This window comes from Patiria miniata, unplaced genomic scaffold (assembly GCF_015706575.1).
Source record: "Patiria miniata isolate m_02_andy unplaced genomic scaffold, ASM1570657v1 HiC_scaffold_22, whole genome shotgun sequence".
NCBI lineage: Eukaryota > Metazoa > Echinodermata > Asteroidea > Valvatida > Asterinidae > Patiria > Patiria miniata.
The window spans coordinates 14,701,583-14,721,500 of record NW_024037061.1 but is presented as its reverse complement, the minus strand read 5'-3'; the positions used below and the strand labels follow the sequence as shown (position 1 = coordinate 14,721,500).

Sequence of the window (19,918 nt, the reverse complement as noted above, 5' to 3'; positions counted from 1 at the left end):
GTCAAGTTGTGCATCTTTGTATAGGACTAATGACGTCATATGCAGTAACCTTTTAAAGATCATTTGCCCAGATTTATCTTTAGTCAGATGGTGTCCCGCCATCTGCCCACTCCCCGTCATCACCTCCTCATTTTTCAAATTTCCCATGGACAAAACGTTTCAACTGCTTCATTGATTTTCCCCTCCCCATCAAAAAAAAGGGGGAAAATTCAGTCAGGATTGATGAAGCGCCTACCCAGAAATATGACAACTTAATCGATTTGCTGCTACAACATGCATAATAGCAACATGTGTTCTGTTCCCATGATGATCCGTTTAACGATGCATTCTTTCCATTGATGAAAAATTCGCAAACTTGAATCTTCATTTATCACATTCAAAAACAATCCGCCATATGCAGCATACATTCAACAAACTAATCAAACAATTTACACAGGATATACAAAATCCCCCCCCCCCCCCACACACACACCGTATGGCATTACAAACAACTTCATAACTGTTGATTTTGTCTGTCTCAATGCAAAAACATGTACTATGTAAAAAACAAACAACAGATATCATGGTAATTTGACTATTTTTTTATGAGGGACGAAATGTTGTTAATACACTGTACGGAACTGTGATCTGATTTTATAATATCAACGGTGTAAACGTCCCATTTTACGTCAATGTGCAGTTATGCAGGTGCCAATTTGCAGATCTATAACTGATGGAGATTGGATTACATGTATATTGTTCTCTCTCACTGCAGGTTGATATTTTTTAATCTTGTACTCGGTGTGACAATACAAATCAACGATGGAAAAATCCAGAAGCCCAGCCCAAAGTGATCTGCGATGCTCCATCTGCAGCAACTTCATCAGGGAACCTAGAGTGCTGGACTGTTTGCACAGTTTTTGCTTGAAATGCCTCAAAACGTTACGACAGAAAGAACGTCCTCATGTCATGAAGTTGTCATGTCCCTCCTGCGACCGAGAAACCCTAGTCAAAGACGTTGATAAGCTACCTCACTTCTACACATTGGGCGCCCTGGTGGTGGAGGCTGAAATACTAGAACAGTTACAGGCTAAACGCCAAGGGTCAGGGGTCATCTGCCAAGCCTGTGATGAGGCTAACATGGCAATTTCGAGATGCATCGATTGCGACGCTTTCCTGTGCAGAGAATGCCAATGGGCACATGCTCGTCTTTCCATGATCAAATCTCACGAAATCTGCTCGCTTGATAAGCTACGTTCCGGAGAGATTGTCTTCAAGAGCAGATTGAGGGAGTATATTCCAAAATGTGGCAAGCATCTGGACCAAAACTTAACTCTCTACTGCATCCCTTGTCAGCAGCTCGTCTGCGTAACTTGCTCTGTTCAAGACCACAGCAGCTCCAAACATTCTCTCACCGACCCATCTCGAGCTTCAGAACAATGCAAGCAAATGGTAGCAGAAAAGATTTCAGCTGCTGAACTGATAAAGAAAAGATACAGTGATGCTGCAGATACAACAGGGGAGTCCCTGAAGAAGCTGAAAACCAAGTTCGCTGAGACTGCGAGAAATATCGGCAAGAAGGCAGATGAGAACGTTGCCAAGATCAGAGAGGAGGAACATAAACTAAAGCAAGAGCTGGAGGAGATTTATCAAGACAGAATCAAGACGATCAAAACTGTTCAGGCCATCAATGGCAAAGGGGCAACAAAGGTAGAGCAAAAGCTGGAACAGGTTAAGCAAGTGACGACGCAGGCCAACTGCTTTGAGATTCTGAATCTCAGTCAGAAGCTTCTGCAGAACCTCAAGGAACTTGAAATGACACTCAAGCAGCCTGTGGAGGCACCCGAAAAGCTGTACTTTGTTGACTTTGAAGAACATGAGAGCTCACTTGGACTGCTAATCCTGGGAGGTGAACAAAGATCTGAATCTGAGGACAAGGATGGGAAGTCACCCCAAGCAGAACCACTGCAAGCAAAAGAACAGTGGAAGCTGAAGACCCATATCAAGAGCTTTGGATTGGAAAAGACGAAATTCAAATGTGCTTATGATGTGGCCGTGTTCTCAACTGAGGAAATGGTCATAGTGGACATCAAACTTCAACAGCTGATCCTGAACAAGTCTCTAAGCAAACCCCCTAGATCCCCTCCACTCTCGCAAGCAACTCTGATCCCGGATCTCACAGATCCAAGTCATGTATCTGTTAACAAGAAGGACCAGTTAATTGTACTTGACAATTCGGAAGTCAAGATCTTCAGCTGGGAGCTACAACTCCTCAAGAAGTTTGTATCAGGTGGAGGGGCAGACAACAAGCCCACATGCCTGGCAGTGGCCGACAACAATCAGATAGCAGTGGGATTCAAGTATGAAGAAAAGATCCGTCTGCATGACCCAGATGGAACCTTGATCAAGACATTACAGGCTCCGACGATTGGTGAACACTTAACCACCAGCACGAAGCAGTTTATCTACACAAATCATCCTCATAAAATGCTACACGCAGTAGACTACAACGGAGACTCGGTTTCCTCAGTGAACATAACCAGCGACATTGACAGCGACTGGGGCCCGACTGGAGTGTGTTGTGACCGCGAGGGCAGCATCTACGTTGCTTTGAACGGATGGTCACACAGTGAACTTCAACAATTCAGTCCCAAAGGCAAATTCCTGAGACGCATTTTCGATGGGTGTGGTTTTCCATGGGGCATTGTACTCACCCCTGAATGCGACAATCTCGTGGTGGCCGCACATGACTGTGTGGCTATCTTCAACCGTGCACAGAGTGGCAATTAATAGCCGACAACAAAGCGACATTGTATTGGCAGTGTGTCTAACCCGCGACACATAACATTAACTGCTTGTTTTGTTACAAATTCATCGGCTACAATTTCATTTCCTAATATCCTAACTGTAACTTTTTTTATCAACACAACTTAAACAATAAATGTTTTTACTAAAGTCAAATTTAACTTTATAATGACGACTTTTTTAGAGCACATAACAAAATGTTGGTAACGAAGGAAGGTCAAGTATTCCTGCCATACTAAAAAAGGCAATGCTTTGGGGATGGTGGAGTCAACAACCAATGAAATTTTAGAAGTCAAGTCAAACATATTTTTCTAAATCTGGAAATGCAGCTAAGACGTTTTTTTATGTTTATTTTTTTAATGTACTTACCTTTCCCGCTCGGAGTTTCTTGACTAGCCTTGCATCCTTGATCAGTTCATCCAAGTCGTCATCTTCAAGCTAAAAAAAACCCCCCAAAACAAATGATGTCAGTAACAAAAAGCTGCTCTCTGTGATTGCCACCTATCAAGGGTCTCTAGGATTAGCCTTCCCAATGCTGCTTTCTAATGCTGAATACATTTGTCTGTAAAGTGTTCAAAAAACAATGGACTTAACAAACTCAGCTGTCAAAAAAAGTTTATCTAATGTATACTTTCCTTACCACTGGTTTTTAATTCTTAATGCTTAATTTTTTATTTACACACCTAACGTCTCTTTCTTCTTTCTCTCGATCAATTTTCTTAAGCGCAAAATTGGGGACCACTTTTAACCCTAACCCTCAATTCTCCAAAGTCCTGGCAATTATGGAGGATTGAGGATGAATGCATTTTGAGAGGCAGGACTGTCGGAGGATTTTGAAGGATTGAGGCGCTGGGTATCCTTCATTTGAATTCAAGTGCAAAATTTCTGAGGATTATGGAGGATCGAGGATGGTTCCTAGCAAAAAGGGCCTGGGGGTTAGAGTTAATGACCCTGCTTACCAAAATATAATGCACTACGTACCAAGCACAATAAGCCATTTGCGTGTAACCTATACCCTTTGGGATTTACATTTGAAAAACGTCTGGTACAATGACTTGCTCAGAATGCTTGGCACATTTTAACTGTGAATTCTCCAGACCAAAGACACTGTTGCTAATCACATGATTCGGGGCAAGCTCTTGCATAGTTACGTAAGAGACGCTCAGCACCAATACATCGTTCACAATGGGTGAGAATGGCACAAAGACACCAGACCATGCCAGAGCTGGGGGTTGCTAGCATAAGGCTTGCCCCGAATCACGTGATATAGTAACAGTCTCTTTGGTCGGGAGAATGCTAGGTTAAAACGTGCAAAGCATTGTATTAAGTCAGCGTTCCAGATTTTATTCAAATTTAACACGCAAGTGGCTTATTCTGTGCTAACAACACTACCGCAAACAATTCAGTGGAAATTATGTCAGCACAGAACACTCCCTGACCGAATGAGCACATGCACGGAAACCGAACTGCTTGCTAACCCGTGAAACTTACTGACAGCAAGCATGAAATTTCCTGCTCAGGTCAGCAGAGATTCTTTGCTAAGCAGAGCCGTGAAATTGGGACCTGAGGATAACAAATGTTTTTTTCTCACTTGTCTTTTCTTTTTGTTGGAGTTCTCTTTTCGTTGTTTTCTGTCCTGTCTCTTCTCCTTCACCTCCTGTTTTTTGGACCACGGTTGGACTTTTTTCTACGTGGGCAAAAAGAAAGGTGCAGAGAACAAAGTTTTTTCGAAAAACGAATAGCCATTATCCAAATATAAAAATAGCACAAAGTCAGTCTATTTAAGGCCAAAAAAAAAAACATTCGGTCTCTGGTCAGACCAAATAAAGTTCCAGAATTGACGTTTTGACTTTTTTTTTTTTTTTTGCTTTTTTTTTTTTTTCTTCAAGCTTGGATTGTACAGAAAAGGTGGGTACTACATGTATTTTGCTTTTTTGGTGTCCTCATGTACATTGGTGTCCTCCATAATTTGCCTTGGTGCTTACGATCATTTGCCTCGGTGCAATTTCCCATTCCTTGGTGCTCTTTGGTAAAAAAAATTGAGGAGGTGCGGAAATAGAGGGTGCTGTTGGAGCTACCGCGGAACATTTTGGAAAAAACAAAGATCGACGCGCGCGCTGACCAGAGACCGACTTATTTTTTTTTTGGCCTAAGCATAATTATAGCATTTGGAAATACCCAAAACAAATTGATAATAAACAAACAAGTTATGATGGTGTGGTACAACTTACATTGAATGATTTCAATTGCTATGAATTTCGTTGTAGAAGTAAAGATTCAGAAATAGTCCTATTCCACATCCCATTCACGTTAAGATATTTTACTTTTAATTGTAATTTTTTTAAATTGTTTTCTAAGTATAATTTTCTTTTTGTAAAGTGGGTGTTAACTTTGAAGTCTAAAGGTTACATACAACACTTGCTTTTGCTGTAATTTTCAGAAATGGATGGATTTGGGGGTTAGTATTTTATGGCAGATATCGTTACGCTGATCTGTTTAAGTTGTGTGTTCATAGACACAGGAAAAACCAAGAAAAAAATGCTGTTCTTGTAGTCTGGTTCCCTGACCCCACTTCAGACAAAACAAAGCAAATTATAGACTTCGCGGAATTGTCAGGTAAGGGAACCAGACTAGCTGGCTTGCACCCGTTCACGGATGTGTAACCGATTGCAAACAAAATGTGGACTAACCAAATTTGGTAAATTGGTGGCAGTATTTGAATAAAAAAAAATCAGTTATTTCAAAACGATGATCAGCCAACCATCGTTGGAAATTGAAACAAAAGGTCCAGTTTTCTTCAAAATGACAGCCCACCAGGTGCTAGATTTCACAGGATGCTGAAGACTATTATTCACTTACAGTCCAGTAAGGTATTTCATAACAATTTGGTAGTTTTGTTTTTAGATGTTTGCAAAGGTTGTATTTTACCTTTAACAATAAACCTGTTCAATCCAATTCCATAAGTTTTTTGTAAGTCCTTGTGGGCAATTCCACCATTATGGAAAAAAAATGTAATGTCCCTGACAGAGCTTTAAGAGCTCCGCCTTTTACACCTGAAAATGTATTTATCAAATCTTATGCATCCATCATCTAGTAATGGTCAAGGAGATTACAGAATGGGACATTTAGATAATGTCTCAGATTTGTTAATTAGATATAATTAATTGGCTCCATCATGGACATTACATTTTCTTCAATACAGACGGAATTTGCCTCCTGCAGAAAGGAAGAGGAGGGTTTTTCCCCGTTCCATTTCAGCTTGTTTTATTTTTTTCAGTCTGTCGTACCTTGGGACCTTTCTTCTTTGAGGAAGCCACATCACCCTCTTGTTTACGTTTAATGTTGGTCTGTCTCTGTTTCTCTCTGGCTTTTTCCCTGAAATGCCAAGACGAAGAATGGTTTTTCAAAAGAAAGTTTAACAGTTGCAAAGTATCTCTTAATGCAACCAATGACAATTTTGTATTATAACACCTCACCCACAGATTCTGTGTCTTGATTGGCCGAGAGCGAGTCACATGGTACTTTCTATTTTTGCTATCTTTCAGTGCATGGCCAAAAGTACTATACCTGTAGCAACCAAAGTACTATACCATTAGCAACCCAAGTACTATACCCATGGCGCGGTATTTGTGTGCAAATGAATGCTGCTGTGCATGTTGAGCATTGCGCGTAGCGTGTACTGTTCACAAGAGAGTGCGCAACAGAGTTGGGTTCAAACATTTTGTGAAGGCGTGCTTTGGAAGAGAGAACTACGTTTCCCACCAATTTTGTATTGAAATAGAAGTTTATTTTAACTGTGTTCAGATTTAAATAATTTAAAATATTAAAAACCGAGCAGAATCTGTGGGTGAAGTGTTATAAAACAAATATTGAATGCTTTATCTCGTGGTGTAGTAAAACTAGCCTCCCTCGGTGATCCATGGAGCATTCTATTTTCGCTACTCGGGAATGACCATGGATCACCTCGGGAGGCTAGTTTTACTGCACCACTCGAAGCATTCCATATTTGTATATTAGGCCAAAAAAAAAAGTCTCTGGTTTCTGGTATGCGCGCGCGTCGCCGTAGCCATGCGCGTCGGCAAAATGAAAAAGTTTTTTTTTCAATGAAAGATGATGTCTCAAAACCGCCAAACTCACTGGTTTGACTGGAATCCTGCTACTGCACAATTTTAACGTGTTTTTAGATTGGTTTATGATCGAGAATAAGCTTTATGTGGCCTCTCTGGACTCCCATATATTTGCAATAAGTTTAGTCGCGCACCATTTGCAGTCATCAGCCGACATTTGAAGCAAAAAAGTCAGGTAAAAAAAAAAAAAAGCCGCGTCGCCGCACCACTTTTTGGACAAGCTCCATACCAGAAACCGGAGACTTATTTTTTTTGGCCTTATGCAAGCCTGCCTGAATATCCAGAGTGATGAAGTACTGCAGAACACCTACCTGTAGGGGATGGCACTGTAGTCAATGTCTATTGTCTGGAAGTCAGGAAAGCTTTTGCCCTTGAGTTCAGGCATCCTGGGCATGCGCAGCAAGGCAAAGCCCCTGGCTAACCGGGCAAAGTCCAGGTCTGTTAACAGAACACAGGCGGTAGATGTGCCTTAGAAGGGTACTGGGGTCAGGCTTTGCTTATTAGCATATATCGAGAATGACCCCTGGGAGATGTCGTTTTCAATTTTTCAGATATGAAATAAAACGGATTTTGAAATCGTGGCTCAAAAAAAAAAATGTTTGACACATTTTGCCTATGAAATCTGAAATATTCAATAAACAACACAGGAAACTGACAAGGTTAACCTTTAAGTTACACATGTGTCAGGTAAACCTGTCACCAAGTATTTATTTAGTCCTCAAAAGTCTGTAATAGCAAGTCATCCAGTCTCAAGTCAAGTCACAAACTTTTTTAATGAACTGTGATATAGGAATCCTTTTTTACTGTTAAATCTCTGTTACTTGTGAGCAGAGTTGTGACATTTCTTGTGACTTACTTGTGCGAGCAAGTTAAGTGATCTGCCAACTCAGCTATCCAGCTCTATGCGTATGTGGGTGGTCTCTCAAATTGTTAATATAGCAAACTCTCGATAAGTCCAATCTCAAGGGAATGGATACAAACTTCAGGTGTCCAGAGTTGGAGTTGAGCAAGGTTCCCGACTCCACAGTCAGGAATCTTCACGTACATGCATGTACAAGAGTGGCTTCCACGGTAAGTCACTATGCCCAGCTAAGAAATGGACACGTTATTTGGATTTCCTTTTTTTTCGCATTCCAATGGTGTATTTCTTTTTAGTCGAAAATCATTGTTTTACTCAGATTTCATATTGTTCTACCTAAAAGTTTTTGCTCTATAGATAAACATAACAATAAACCACTGAAATTGTGTAAACAGCATGTAGCAAATCTTTCTTTCGTGTCGTTTGTCTAATTACCAACCACTTGCGGGGTTTTCCGATGTGCGGTCACATGACCAGTCTTATGCAATTGATAGAGTGCGCACCAGCATTGGAGTTGCAACAGTAGCAATGAGGCTAAATCGAAAGCTAGACGCACGCATCCTCTTGGGTTTCCAATGCAGTCACATTATGGCCACCGCCATGGGCGTCGCGAGGGGGGGGGGGGCAAGGGGGGCACTTGCCCCCCCCTGGAAAAGCAAAAAAAAAAAAAAAAAAGTGGTGTGACAAAGTGGTGTAAATTTAATGAGTTGGGGGGAGGGAGCAAAATGTCCCTGCCCCCCTCTAAAACTGATAAATCGAGAATGTGTTGAGAAATACAAGCATTTTTTTGGCAAAAAAAATGTTTGCCCCCCTCTAGAAAAAATCCTGGCGACGCCCATGGCCACCGCGAAGATCGATTGGACTGCCGGCGTGCGGCCTACAATTGGGCCAGCAGTGGCGGTCAGGCTAACTCAAAAGCCAGGATTTGTTGGGATGACAGGCTGGAGTGCGATCACAATGGCAGCATGCATGGCGTTGCATCCCCCTTGCCCCCACGTGAGAAGATGAAGTGCATTGGGCAGAAATGACTCGTGAACAAAATTTTACATTTTGTTACACTTTTTGTGACTGTTTTTGCAGTGGTTTCTTATGGACTGGCCGAACAAAGGTTCAAGATAAACGGAGGTACCAGTGCAGGCATTTCGAGTTACAGGGGGTGTTCATGTACATAATATCTTATTCTCTTGACGGGAATGGAGTATTACTTCGAGATAAACGGAGTTTGAGTTGTCCGAATTTGAGTTATCAGGATTTTACTGTAACTTTGTTCCATACACAGAAATGACAAAGAGGATGTACCTTTTATTCTGAAGATTAGACTGCACTCATGTTTGGAGTAAGCCTGCACGAAGGATACAAACGCTCTGGTCCCACCTTCAAATAATGCCCTGTGTGAAAATGTACATTAACATTACTACTTCAAAACAAGAACCTTAGAAAAGTTTTAGTACGAAGCACAGTTAAAATCACACCTACTAGAAGATACTCCTCCAATAAATGCCCACACCTCAAGGGATTTTTGATAACATCAGTTCATTTCCAAACTTTCAATGGTTTGAAACAACGCCAATGGTGGATTTTTAATGTCATATTTTTGAAATGTTTCCAATTGGGCAAGATTTCTTGGCCCTAATTACCTGTCTTTCTGTGCTATCTTTCTCAGCCTTGGCAGTACATCTGTGGTCTCTACCTCATCCTGAACGTGGTATCTCTCAAGTGGTGTCTAACACAGGTGTGAGAATTCAAGATCAAAGTGGTCAGCATGAAAATCAACATCAATGTACTGCGTATATTCTCTACAACACCATCCCTTGCCCTCAATATTGATTTAACCAGTTGGCGTCAGAGGACATGATAACACGCACTGGCTGTTTTTATACACAGGCAAGTCTGACGGGTAGACGTCAAGATTGCCTAATGCCTTTTTTGCACACACACAAAGTCTGTGAAGTCTGTGGAGGCGGACCGTGTGTTGATCTTGAATTGGCCGTTGTGCACGGCCTATTGTTGTACAATTTACACTCCAGTACACATATGAGGTTTTGGCAAGAAATATCGTACAAATACTGTTGAAATGACTCTTGCGAATCAGTATTTGTGGCGTTTGGCTGTATATCAGAAATTGGCTGGAAAATTTGGCATTTTGCGGAAATCAGAATTTTCGGCAAAAATAGTCCCGGGGCGAGAAATAGAGGACTCATATTAATAGTTCCTACTGAATTTCATTGTGCGAGATATGTGTAAGAGCTTTTAAAAAAATTAATTTCATGTTCATGATCTGGAGACTTCTGAATCATTAGAGAGGTTTCACAAGCAAATGGTTACGGTTAGCGCCACAGATAAGCCTGCCATCAGATTGTGTGGTGGTCTGCTGTGCGTGTACATGGCACGGATATGTTGTGCGCTACTTGAGAGTGAAACGCATAGTGAATTGCTGATTTTCACCCCTTTACTTTATCATGTCTGATTTAATTAAAAGAGGATGAACTGCTAAACATGTATGTTTCATTTGTCTGTGTTTCCAAGCAGGATCAGCCGCAGATACAAGGCTTCCAATGGAGGCTGCTATTTTATTAGTAACGCTGCTTTTATTGGTAACAGTTCCGATAACTAAACATGTGCACACAGTGCGAAACAACGGAATGGTCGATAACAGTTGCGGATAGCTAAACGAATGCATACACAAATCTGGTATGATGCAACACCTCACTATTGTGTTGGGTTGGGTCAGATTTGGAATACTTTCTAATGTCATTTTCTGTGTTAACTTACCTTTTGATTGAGCTTGATAAAATCCACGTAGGCATCTTCAGTTGGCAGCAAGAAAACCAATGCATTGCCTGTGTTACCTATCCTGGCTGTCCTCCCGCAACGATGAACAAAGGCACTGATCATGAAAAATGGGAACTTTGTCAAAACTACAGCTCAGTTGGTAGAGCACTGATATGGTAATCCGAAGGTCGTGGGTTCAAACCCCGCTCCAGTCAATTTCATTGTTCAACTTTTACAAACAAAACAGTGGCATTTTTACTTCACCACTGTAATAAGCGAAAGCTAGTACATCCCGAGACGCATACCCTATAGCCGGCAATGGCATTTAAGATGTCTGTATTCAAGCGGAGTCAGGTTGGCGTAGCGGTACTTTCCTCGCCTTCCACTGCTGTGACAAGGGTTCGATTCCTGCCCGGGCCAATATGTGGATTGGGTTTTCAGTCCCTACTTGATTCCGTGGGTTTTCCTCACAATACTTTTCTTGGGTTTTCCTCCACATCTAAAACTGTAATTTCGTCACATTGTCTTCTCTTTAATACTGGGCCCCATGGGAGACCAGTGGACTCCACTGAATGGGCTACCCAGTTTTATAAAATAAAAAATTAATAAAAGTACATGGATAATCTCTCTTTTGTCATCATTTTTGAGATCTTGTTAAACAGGGAAGCATCTTAAAACCTTGCTGGGACTTTTTTTTTTAACTGTTATACATGCAAACACTCTTTTTTGAATGGGAGGAATTTTGAAGAAAAAAAGGGCTATTTTGATAGAATCGGCTTTATTAAGTGTGTACCTTGCATTGCTGGGTGGGTCGTACTGCAGCACCCAATGGACTTCAGGAATGTCGACTCCTCTGGCCATGACGTCTGTACATACAAGCACACCACTGGCAACAAATTGTAAACAATCAAATAATTATCAATAAAGGATGCCTCTAGGTAATTTTATTGATCCTGACTTGGTCAACCAGTCACAAGACCATTAACGTTGAATGCACGTGCAATCCACAAGCTAATAATTGGTTGCAGTTGAAAATGCAATTCTCTTTGTTTTTAAGTAAGATTTGAGGCTTTGCATGGTGAAGATACTAAATAATGAAAGGTTTGCGGAAACACCATGTGCGAATAATTTCTCAACTAAGAGAATGGTTCTGAAAAGAACCAGAGGTATAAACTCGACGTTCCGGTCAGTATGCTCTGACCGTCTTCAGGAGAGTGCCTAAACTCTAAGAAAGTGAATACTTAAGTAGCGAAAGGTGAAATCAATGGAGTGTGAAGTTGCATCCTGTGAGGATGCCAAGTAGACAGGATCCCTGAGCAAGCTTAGTGCCCACTGAAGTGGAACAGTAGGGTTGCAGTGTCAGTGGAGGGAGGACCTAGGGTATAGGAGACCCATCAGTCTAAGGTGGTAGCTGAGGACCTAGGGTATAGGAGACCCATCAGTCTGGAGAAGTGGGAGCCAGATGTCGTTGAGATGAAACCCGATGTCTTGCGGAACTGTGTTGTGCTTGCGGATCTCGATGGCTTCCCGTATGCGTCTTGGATGCCAGAACTGGATTGGTGCGATGAGTTCGGCCGCATCCCAATCAACTTCGTGGTCGTTGATGTGGGAATGTTTGACAATGGCCGATTTGTCAAAATCCCCTCGCCGTCCATGTGCTCTGTGTTCCTTGAGCCTAGTGGGAAGGTTCCGACCGGTTTCGCCGATGTAGACTTTGCCGCATTCGCATGGAATGCGGTAGACTCCCGGCTTGGAAGAGGAGTCCTGCTTGTCCTTGTGAGTATGGAGGCTGCCTTGGAGCTTGTTGCCAGATGAGTGGTACACCTTGGGATCTCCTTTATCCCCGGTCCTAGCCGACATCTTCATGGAGGAGTTCGAGTCTTCCTCCCTACTCACAGCGGATCTTCGGCCGAGCCTGTGGCTACGCTACGTTGATGACACCTTCGTAGTGTGGCCCCATGGCCCGGACACACTCCAAGACTTCCTCCAGTACCTCAACAAGCAACACACCAGCATCAGCTTCACCATGGAACAAGAACAGCATGGCACCATTCCTTTCCTGGACGTCAAGATCTCCAGGAATCCGGATGGCACCCTGGGACACAGCGTCTACAGGAAACCCACCCACACCGACCGCTATCTCCACCAGCGGTCGTTCCATCACCCCAGCATCAAGTCATCGGTCAACCGCACCCTAGTACAGAGAGCCTTCGAGGTCTGCGACCAAGACAACCTCAAGCGTGAACTCCAGCACATCCAGACGTCACTACAACGGAACGGCTACAAACCCAACCGCATCAAGATCAGCAAACCTGACCAACGGGTCCCCTATACCCAAGGTCCTCCCACTGTATCTCCCTCAGTCACTCTTCCTTACATAGGTCCAGCTTCTCATCATCTGCAACGCATCCTCCGACAAGCCGGCGTCAAGGTGTACCACTCATCTGGCAACAAGCTCCAAGGCAGCCTCCATACTCACAAGGACAAGCAGGACTCCTCTTCCAAGCCGGGAGTCTACCGCATTCCATGCGAATGCGGCAAAGTCTACATCGGCGAAACCGGTCGGAACCTTCCCACTAGGCTCAAGGAACACAGAGCACATGGACGGCGAGGGGATTTTGACAAATCGGCCATTGTCAAACATTCCCACATCAACGACCACAAAGTTGATTGGGATGCGGCCGAACTCATCGCACCAATCCAGTTCTGGCATCCAAGACGCATACGGGAAGCCATCGAGATCCGCAAGCACAACACAGTTCCGCAAGACATCGGGTTTCATCTCAACGACATCTGGCTCCCACTTCTCCAGACTGATGGGTCTCCTATACCCTAGGTCCTCAGCTACCACCTTAGACTGATGGGTCTCCTATACCCTAGGTCCTCCCTCCACTGACACTGCAACCCTACTGTTCCACTTCAGTGGGCACTAAGCTTGCTCAGGGATCCTGTCTACTTGGCATCCTCACAGGATGCAACTTCACACTCCATTGATTTCACCTTTCGCTACTTAAGTATTCACTTTCTTAGAGTTTAGGCACTCTCCTGAAGACGGTCAGAGCATACTGACCGGAACGTCGAGCTCTTTGTTTTTGCAAAGAACAAACAGATTGTTTGTACGTACGGCAGCCATCTTTGAGGTGTGAGCTATTGTTCAACGGGGATAAAGTAAACCTCTTGTGCGTTTATCATTAATGAATTAACATTACAAAACACACTGAAAGATGAATACAATAAATCTATAGACAAATCTAGGCAGGTGATCACTGAGAGATGCGAACATTCGAAATTGAAAAAGTGTAATTTTCCATCTGACACCTGCTGAAAACAAAAAAATTCCCTACATAACATGAAACCTGATGAAAATTTTTTTAAAATGTCATGGCGACATATGTTGCAGAATGCATATTTTCCCCCCCTGAACAAATTTCACCACAAAGTCCCATTTTTTTGTTCATTGTACTCATTTTTAAACTTCTGGTGAAATGAAGCCATCGTTGTTTTTACTTCGATCGGCAAAATGAAAAAAATATTAAGTTCAATTGCCACAGAAAAATGTGCGCGTTGCAATTTCCGTGAATTGCACCGTAGAGCACGGGGTGCACTTCACCGCCCCCAGGGCACGCGCATAACGTTGGGGCGCTTTGGTTTTACTGTCCGTAACTGGTTTCCAACCTGCTTCCACGTATTGCCTATGTGTACACTTGGGAAACCAGACTATCATTTATTACGCCCAATTGGGATCTTTACTTTGAGTGATATCATTCTTGTGAACACACTACATGTTGGTCTTTTTACGCGCTAAAAATCGCAAACCCAATAGTCTGATACCAAATTCCCATTTTATTAAAGGGAATAAACATCATTTGCTTTTGCTGTAATTTTCAGAAATGGATGGAATTGGGGGGTTTGGAAATATATAGCAAATATAGTTACACTTACTTTTTTGAGGTTTTGGGTTCGAAAATGCTATAAAAACCAAGAAAAACAATCAGTTTCCTGTAGTCTGGTTCCCTGACTCCATTCAAGAAGAAACAGAGCAGTTTACATATATTGGGGAATTGTAAGGTCAGAGAACCAGTCTAGCTGGCTTGTACCCGTTCATAGGTGTGTAATCAATTGCAAACAAGTGCGATGGTCAACTGGGGCCAGTATTTGAAAAAAAGCCAGTTTTTTCCAATGCTGATCGGCCGATCAGCATTGGAAATTGATACAAAAATACCACTTTTCTTGAAAATGACAGTATACCAGGTGCCATGATTTTACAGGATGCTTTACACTGTCATTCTCTAACAGTCCAGCAAGGTATTTCAAAATGATTTGGTAGTTTTATTTTTTTGATGTTTGCAAATGTTGTATTTTCTCTTTAATACGCGCTATGCAAACACAGGAGTCAAGATACTACATGTAATTCAAATTGTGCACACACTACTTTATTCGTGTAAATCTTGGAAAATCGTCAATCGTAATCAGGGTGAATATATTGTAGCGGACTTTACCAGGCGGCGTCTGCCGCTGACTAAATAATGGGCTTCGGCCTCCACGACGAGCGGTAACCGCAGAGGCCTGAGGGGCGGACTCGTTTGGGGGAAGTCTACCTCCAGGCGCCTAGGTCTGCACACCACGCACACACGCTCACCACACAAGGGTAGACACGTCAACGATTATGCACCACACCAGGCTTATATACTTGAACTGGTTGATTTATTCAAAGTAATACACAGGTTCCTATATAGGCGCTAATTACAGGGTTGATTCGTACACCAATGACGATTATCTCTTGGGGACTTTATAATTAAGAATCACAAACAATCACCACTCGGGTAACTACAATAGACATCGGGACCGATAAGCCTAAGACGCAGCTACTCACCCCGCAACTAGGGTTCACGGGGTACAGCCTAATCCCACCAATCCAACAGCCAGCGAGCAACGGCAGAGCGTACTTGCTTTCGTCCGCACGGAGCAAGAGCAAGCAGCGGAAAGACGCCCGCGACGCACGTGCAGCGCGCTTATATACACTACACGCAGAGCACCAGCGACGCGCACTGCCGCACGGAACGCAGCCTGCGCACCAGCGCTCAGCAGCTACGGAAGCCCAGTGCGCGAAGCAATATTTCGTTACACAGCCGCACCTCAAGGCTGGTCAGTCCCCTTGACCATTCAGCTTAGCAAAACTTTAAAAGAAATATTGCGCCTTAAGTAAGGTGTCCTAAAGTCTCTTAGGTGTTTGTTTAAACAAGAACAATACTGACCTAATTTCAAAAAGTCTTTAAACTTCAGAAAACTACGTAAGGCTTTCTTATACAAAAATAAAAGGCTACAAATCTCTTTCATAAAACTTTAGTTAAATAACATTAAGACCCTATCCTCAAGAGCCTATACAGGTTTAACTTTAAACCTAAGGTCTTTTACAAAAACTCCTTCATAAAACTTAAGTTAAACAACAATAAAACCTTATCCTTATAAGAGCCTTTACAGGTTTGACTTTAAACCTGAGATCTTTTATCAGAAACATTGACGCCTAACGCTAAAATACCTAGAAGGTCGAACTCGGCAACACTAAAAAAGTCCTTCAAGGTGTTAACATCAAACTTAAAAGTTTAAACGTCCCTGTACAGCTATGGTTTTCTGTTCACTGCAACTCCCGCCTGGAAACTGCAGTCGAAGACCCGCTTTGTCTTGTCCTTCGTTACTCTCTCTCCATCCACGTAGACTTCCCGTACGTCAGTCTCTGCCACACGCCGAACATTGCCGATCATGGCGTCAACTAGGTCGTTATCCTTGTAGGGTGCTCCTGCTTGGTCACCCTCCGTCCTCACCAGCCTGCACAGGTGTCTACTCTGACCAGGTGGTGCGGTGCCCGGCTCTTTCCCCTTGGACTCCACTTGCTCAGCATAGGGCCGTAAGTAAACAACATCGAATTCTCGAGACGTTTCACCTTTGATTACCTTGTCGTCGCCCTTGTATAGGTAGGTCTCCTTTACCTCCCTCCAGCGGACCATTTGTCCAGGCAGCAGCTTGTTGATCTGGAAGGGTGTGGATGGCATGCGCAGGCCCTCCGTCTCTGCGGCGCCTTCCTCGTGATTTTCTCCCAGACCACGAATCAACCTCATCATGCTTAACGGTTTTCCTCCTGGCCTGACAGGTCGCCATTCTCGCTGTGGGCTCCCGGACCCCTCATTCTCCCACATACTCGGTGATGCAGACACCATTATCTCCGGTACAATCTCATCCTCACCATCCGCTGCAGTTGTGGGTATCTCGACCTCTGTGGCCGCTTGCGGCACGTCCGTGCCCAGCAAATCACCTCCTGAGGTGTTTTCTGCTGCTACAGATACCACCACCTGTGTAGGTGACTCAGCTTTCTCCTTTGCTTTCTCAGAGCTGGAGAGCTCCATCGCCTCGTCGTCGGGGGCACGAGAGATCGTGGAAGGAGCCTTCACCCTGCGCGCCCTTGTGGCCGGTCGCTCCTCCTCAACCTGGCGTTCATTTGGTGCTCTTGACACTGTTGCTGGGGCACTTTCACCTCGAAGGCGCTTCTTTGATGGCTTGTCCCCGGCATCAGTCGCTCGGCTACGCTTTCTCTCGTTGTTACCGGCGTCCGGGTGGTCACTGCCCCGTCCAGAAGAGCCTGACTTTGTCTCTGCCTTGCGTCTGGCTTCATTATCCCTCTCGGCTGTGGTAGGGTGGTCCTCGTGAGAGCGGTGGCCTGACTCTTCGATGTTAGAGCGCCTAGCACGCTCTCTGGATTCGTACGTCTCAGCTCTAATCTGGCTTACTTCTCTCTGTGCCGATGGGTGACAGTCGCGATAGTGGGCCCGTAGGTTATCCCGTCTGTTGTTTCTGTGCTCACATTGCCCACACCAATAATATTCTTGCGGGCCATGCTCCACCTTGATGTGTCGCTCCAAACTGCGCTTGTGCAGAAACACATCATGGCAGGTGGGGCACTCCACTGTCGCTGCTTCATCAAGGTCCCTTGGTGTCTTCTTCGGCGGTGATTTTCTCATGATGATGACTCTGTCGACAAATTACAGAATGAAATTACGGTTAATCCTCACTGCTATCTTAAACCTTTAGGGTGTCTACTTTTCACAACTCATTCACTCTCTTCTCACACATCCACGCCTCAGAGGAGGTGATTCCCTGGGTTAACCCTACGTAGGTCCCTCTTTCTATGTGTGATGTTACAAGTAACGTTGTGGTTTACGGCGATGCCTAAGTGGATTTCTTCTCCCGGCTACAGGTTCAAGAGTCTCTCTTTGGCTTTCTTCTTGTACTTCTAGGGTTTCTGGTATTTCTTGCCCTGGTTCACTAAGCTCCCTAGCTTCTTCCGCTTCTACTTCCTCATATACAGTCTCTTCTACCGCCTCAGCGTTTTCCACTCCTACTATCTCTGATTCTCCTTCTTGTCTCTGTGGTTGACGAGGTGTTCCATGTGGTTCTGTCCCATCCCAAGGCACGAGTGGGCGACCTTCATAGGGCTTTAGTCGGTCGAAATGAACAACTTTCTTCTTGCCCCGTCGGTTCCTCTGAATTCTGAAAGTGACCTCCGATAGCTTCTTCAGAATAAGGTAAGGTCCCTCCCACCTCCGTTGCAACTTAGGTGACAGGCCTTTTTTCTTACTCGGGTTGTGTAACCAAACAAACTGCCCGGTCCTTAGCGTCGTTGAACTTGTCTTGTGGTCGTAGTATTTCTTCTGCCGCCTTGCACTGTTTTTTAGGTGCTCCCTAGCCTTTTCGTGCGCAAATCGCATTCCTTCCCTTAAGTCGTAAGCATAATCGCTTCTGACATCTCCCTCGTCCTTGTCTGAGGAAACCCTAGTGGTCAAGTCTAGAGGCAAGAGCACCTCTCGGCCTAACATTAGCATGTTAGGTGTTTCCCCTGTAGATTCGTGTGGTGTTGCCCGATAGGCGAACGTTGCAAGTGCCACCTTCTCATCCCAATCGCGTTGACGTCGATGGGGTTCTATCATCACAGCAACCATACTGAGCAAGGTCCGGTTGAAGCGCTCTATCATCCCATCCGATTTTGGGTTGTATGGTGTCGTACGCGTCTTTTTAATCCCCAGAACCTTGCACATCTCTCCAAACACCTGGGATTCAAAGTTCCTTCCCTGGTCTGAATGTAGCTCGACGGGGACTCCGAACCTACACACAAATTCCATAACTAACTTCTGAGCCACAGTCACTGCTCTCTCGTCAGGCACTGGATACGCTTCTATCCATTTGCTAAAGTAGTCGCCAACGACTAACACATATTTGTTGCCACGTTCAGTTTCTGGAAGAGGTCCAAGGATGTCCAGTGCCACACGCTGCATTGGGGCACCAACTACGTACTGTTGCAGTGGGGCTCTTCGACGTTTAGTAGGCGACTTCTTTGAGGCGCAGGTGTCGCACTGCCTGACAAAGGACCTAACATCGGCATTCATCCCAGACCAAAAAAATCTTTGGCGCACCTTTGCCAGTGTTTTCTTCTGACCAAGGTGTCCTCCTGTCAGTCCCCCATGAAGTTCGTCCACTACCTCCTGTCGATGTGGTTTTGGCACAATAACCTGGTATCTTATCTGCCCGCCATCATCCGACTCCCACCTCTTACACAAGAGTCCTTTTCTAATTTCTATCTGGTCCCACCGCAGCCAATACGACTTCACTGAAGGCGAACTTGATGTAATCTCTGACCACTCTGGTCTAGGTGTGGCAGCAGCCTTCGCCCTTAGGATCCAACCAAGTGTTTGATCGTCCTCCTGTTCCCGTCTCCACGATTCGTGTGCTACTGTTGGTTCTATTGTCACAATTCGTACTGTAGGTTCTTCCACGGGTTTTGTCTCGTCTCCTCTTTGGTTCACGTCGCCTGGATAGGTCTTTGCTGTTATATCTCTGTCATCCATACCACACTGTGGACACGGCCGGCGCGAGAGACCATCCGCGTTTCCATGGGAACGTCCTGCCCTGTGAACTATGGTGATATCGTACTCGCTGAGTACTTGTAGCCAACGTGCTATTTGGCCCAGTGGATCACGGAAGTTGAGTATCCACCGGAGTGCCCCGTGGTCAGTTCTTATGGTGATTTTCTGTCCGTAAATGTAAGGCCTATACTGCTTCAAAAAGACCACAACTGCCAAAAGCTCTTTGCGTGTAACGCAATAGTTCTTCTCTGGTTTGCTCAGGGCCCTGCTTCCATAGGCAATGACTCTTTCCTGTCCATCCACCAACTGAGAAAGAACAGCACCTATGCCTACGTTGCTGGCGTCTGTATCAAGGATGTAATCTTCTTCAGGGTTAGGGTAAGCCAATATAGGTGCCGCTTGGAGCAGTCCCTTGAGCCGTTGAAACGATGTTTCACAATCGTCGTCCCACATAAACTGCCTTC

The 19,918-nt window shown here is 44.3% G+C and overlaps 1 protein-coding gene across 1 annotated transcript in view; it reads right to left on the bottom strand.

Annotated features, from left to right (window-relative positions):
- Window positions 1–19,918, bottom strand: part of LOC119730255 (ATP-dependent RNA helicase DDX55-like) — a 46,195-nt gene that overhangs the window by 13,689 nt on the left and 12,588 nt on the right. The window contains exons 10-17 of the mRNA XM_038203062.1: window positions 11,336–11,428; window positions 10,543–10,657; window positions 9,408–9,493; window positions 9,070–9,158; window positions 7,223–7,349; window positions 6,072–6,159; window positions 4,376–4,471; window positions 3,154–3,222 (exon numbers count right to left, since the gene is read on the bottom strand). Coding sequence (XP_038058990.1) covers window positions 3,154–3,222; window positions 4,376–4,471; window positions 6,072–6,159; window positions 7,223–7,349; window positions 9,070–9,158; window positions 9,408–9,493; window positions 10,543–10,657; window positions 11,336–11,428 — 763 coding nt within the window. The remainder of the gene's footprint in view (window positions 1–3,153; window positions 3,223–4,375; window positions 4,472–6,071; window positions 6,160–7,222; window positions 7,350–9,069; window positions 9,159–9,407; window positions 9,494–10,542; window positions 10,658–11,335; window positions 11,429–19,918) is intronic.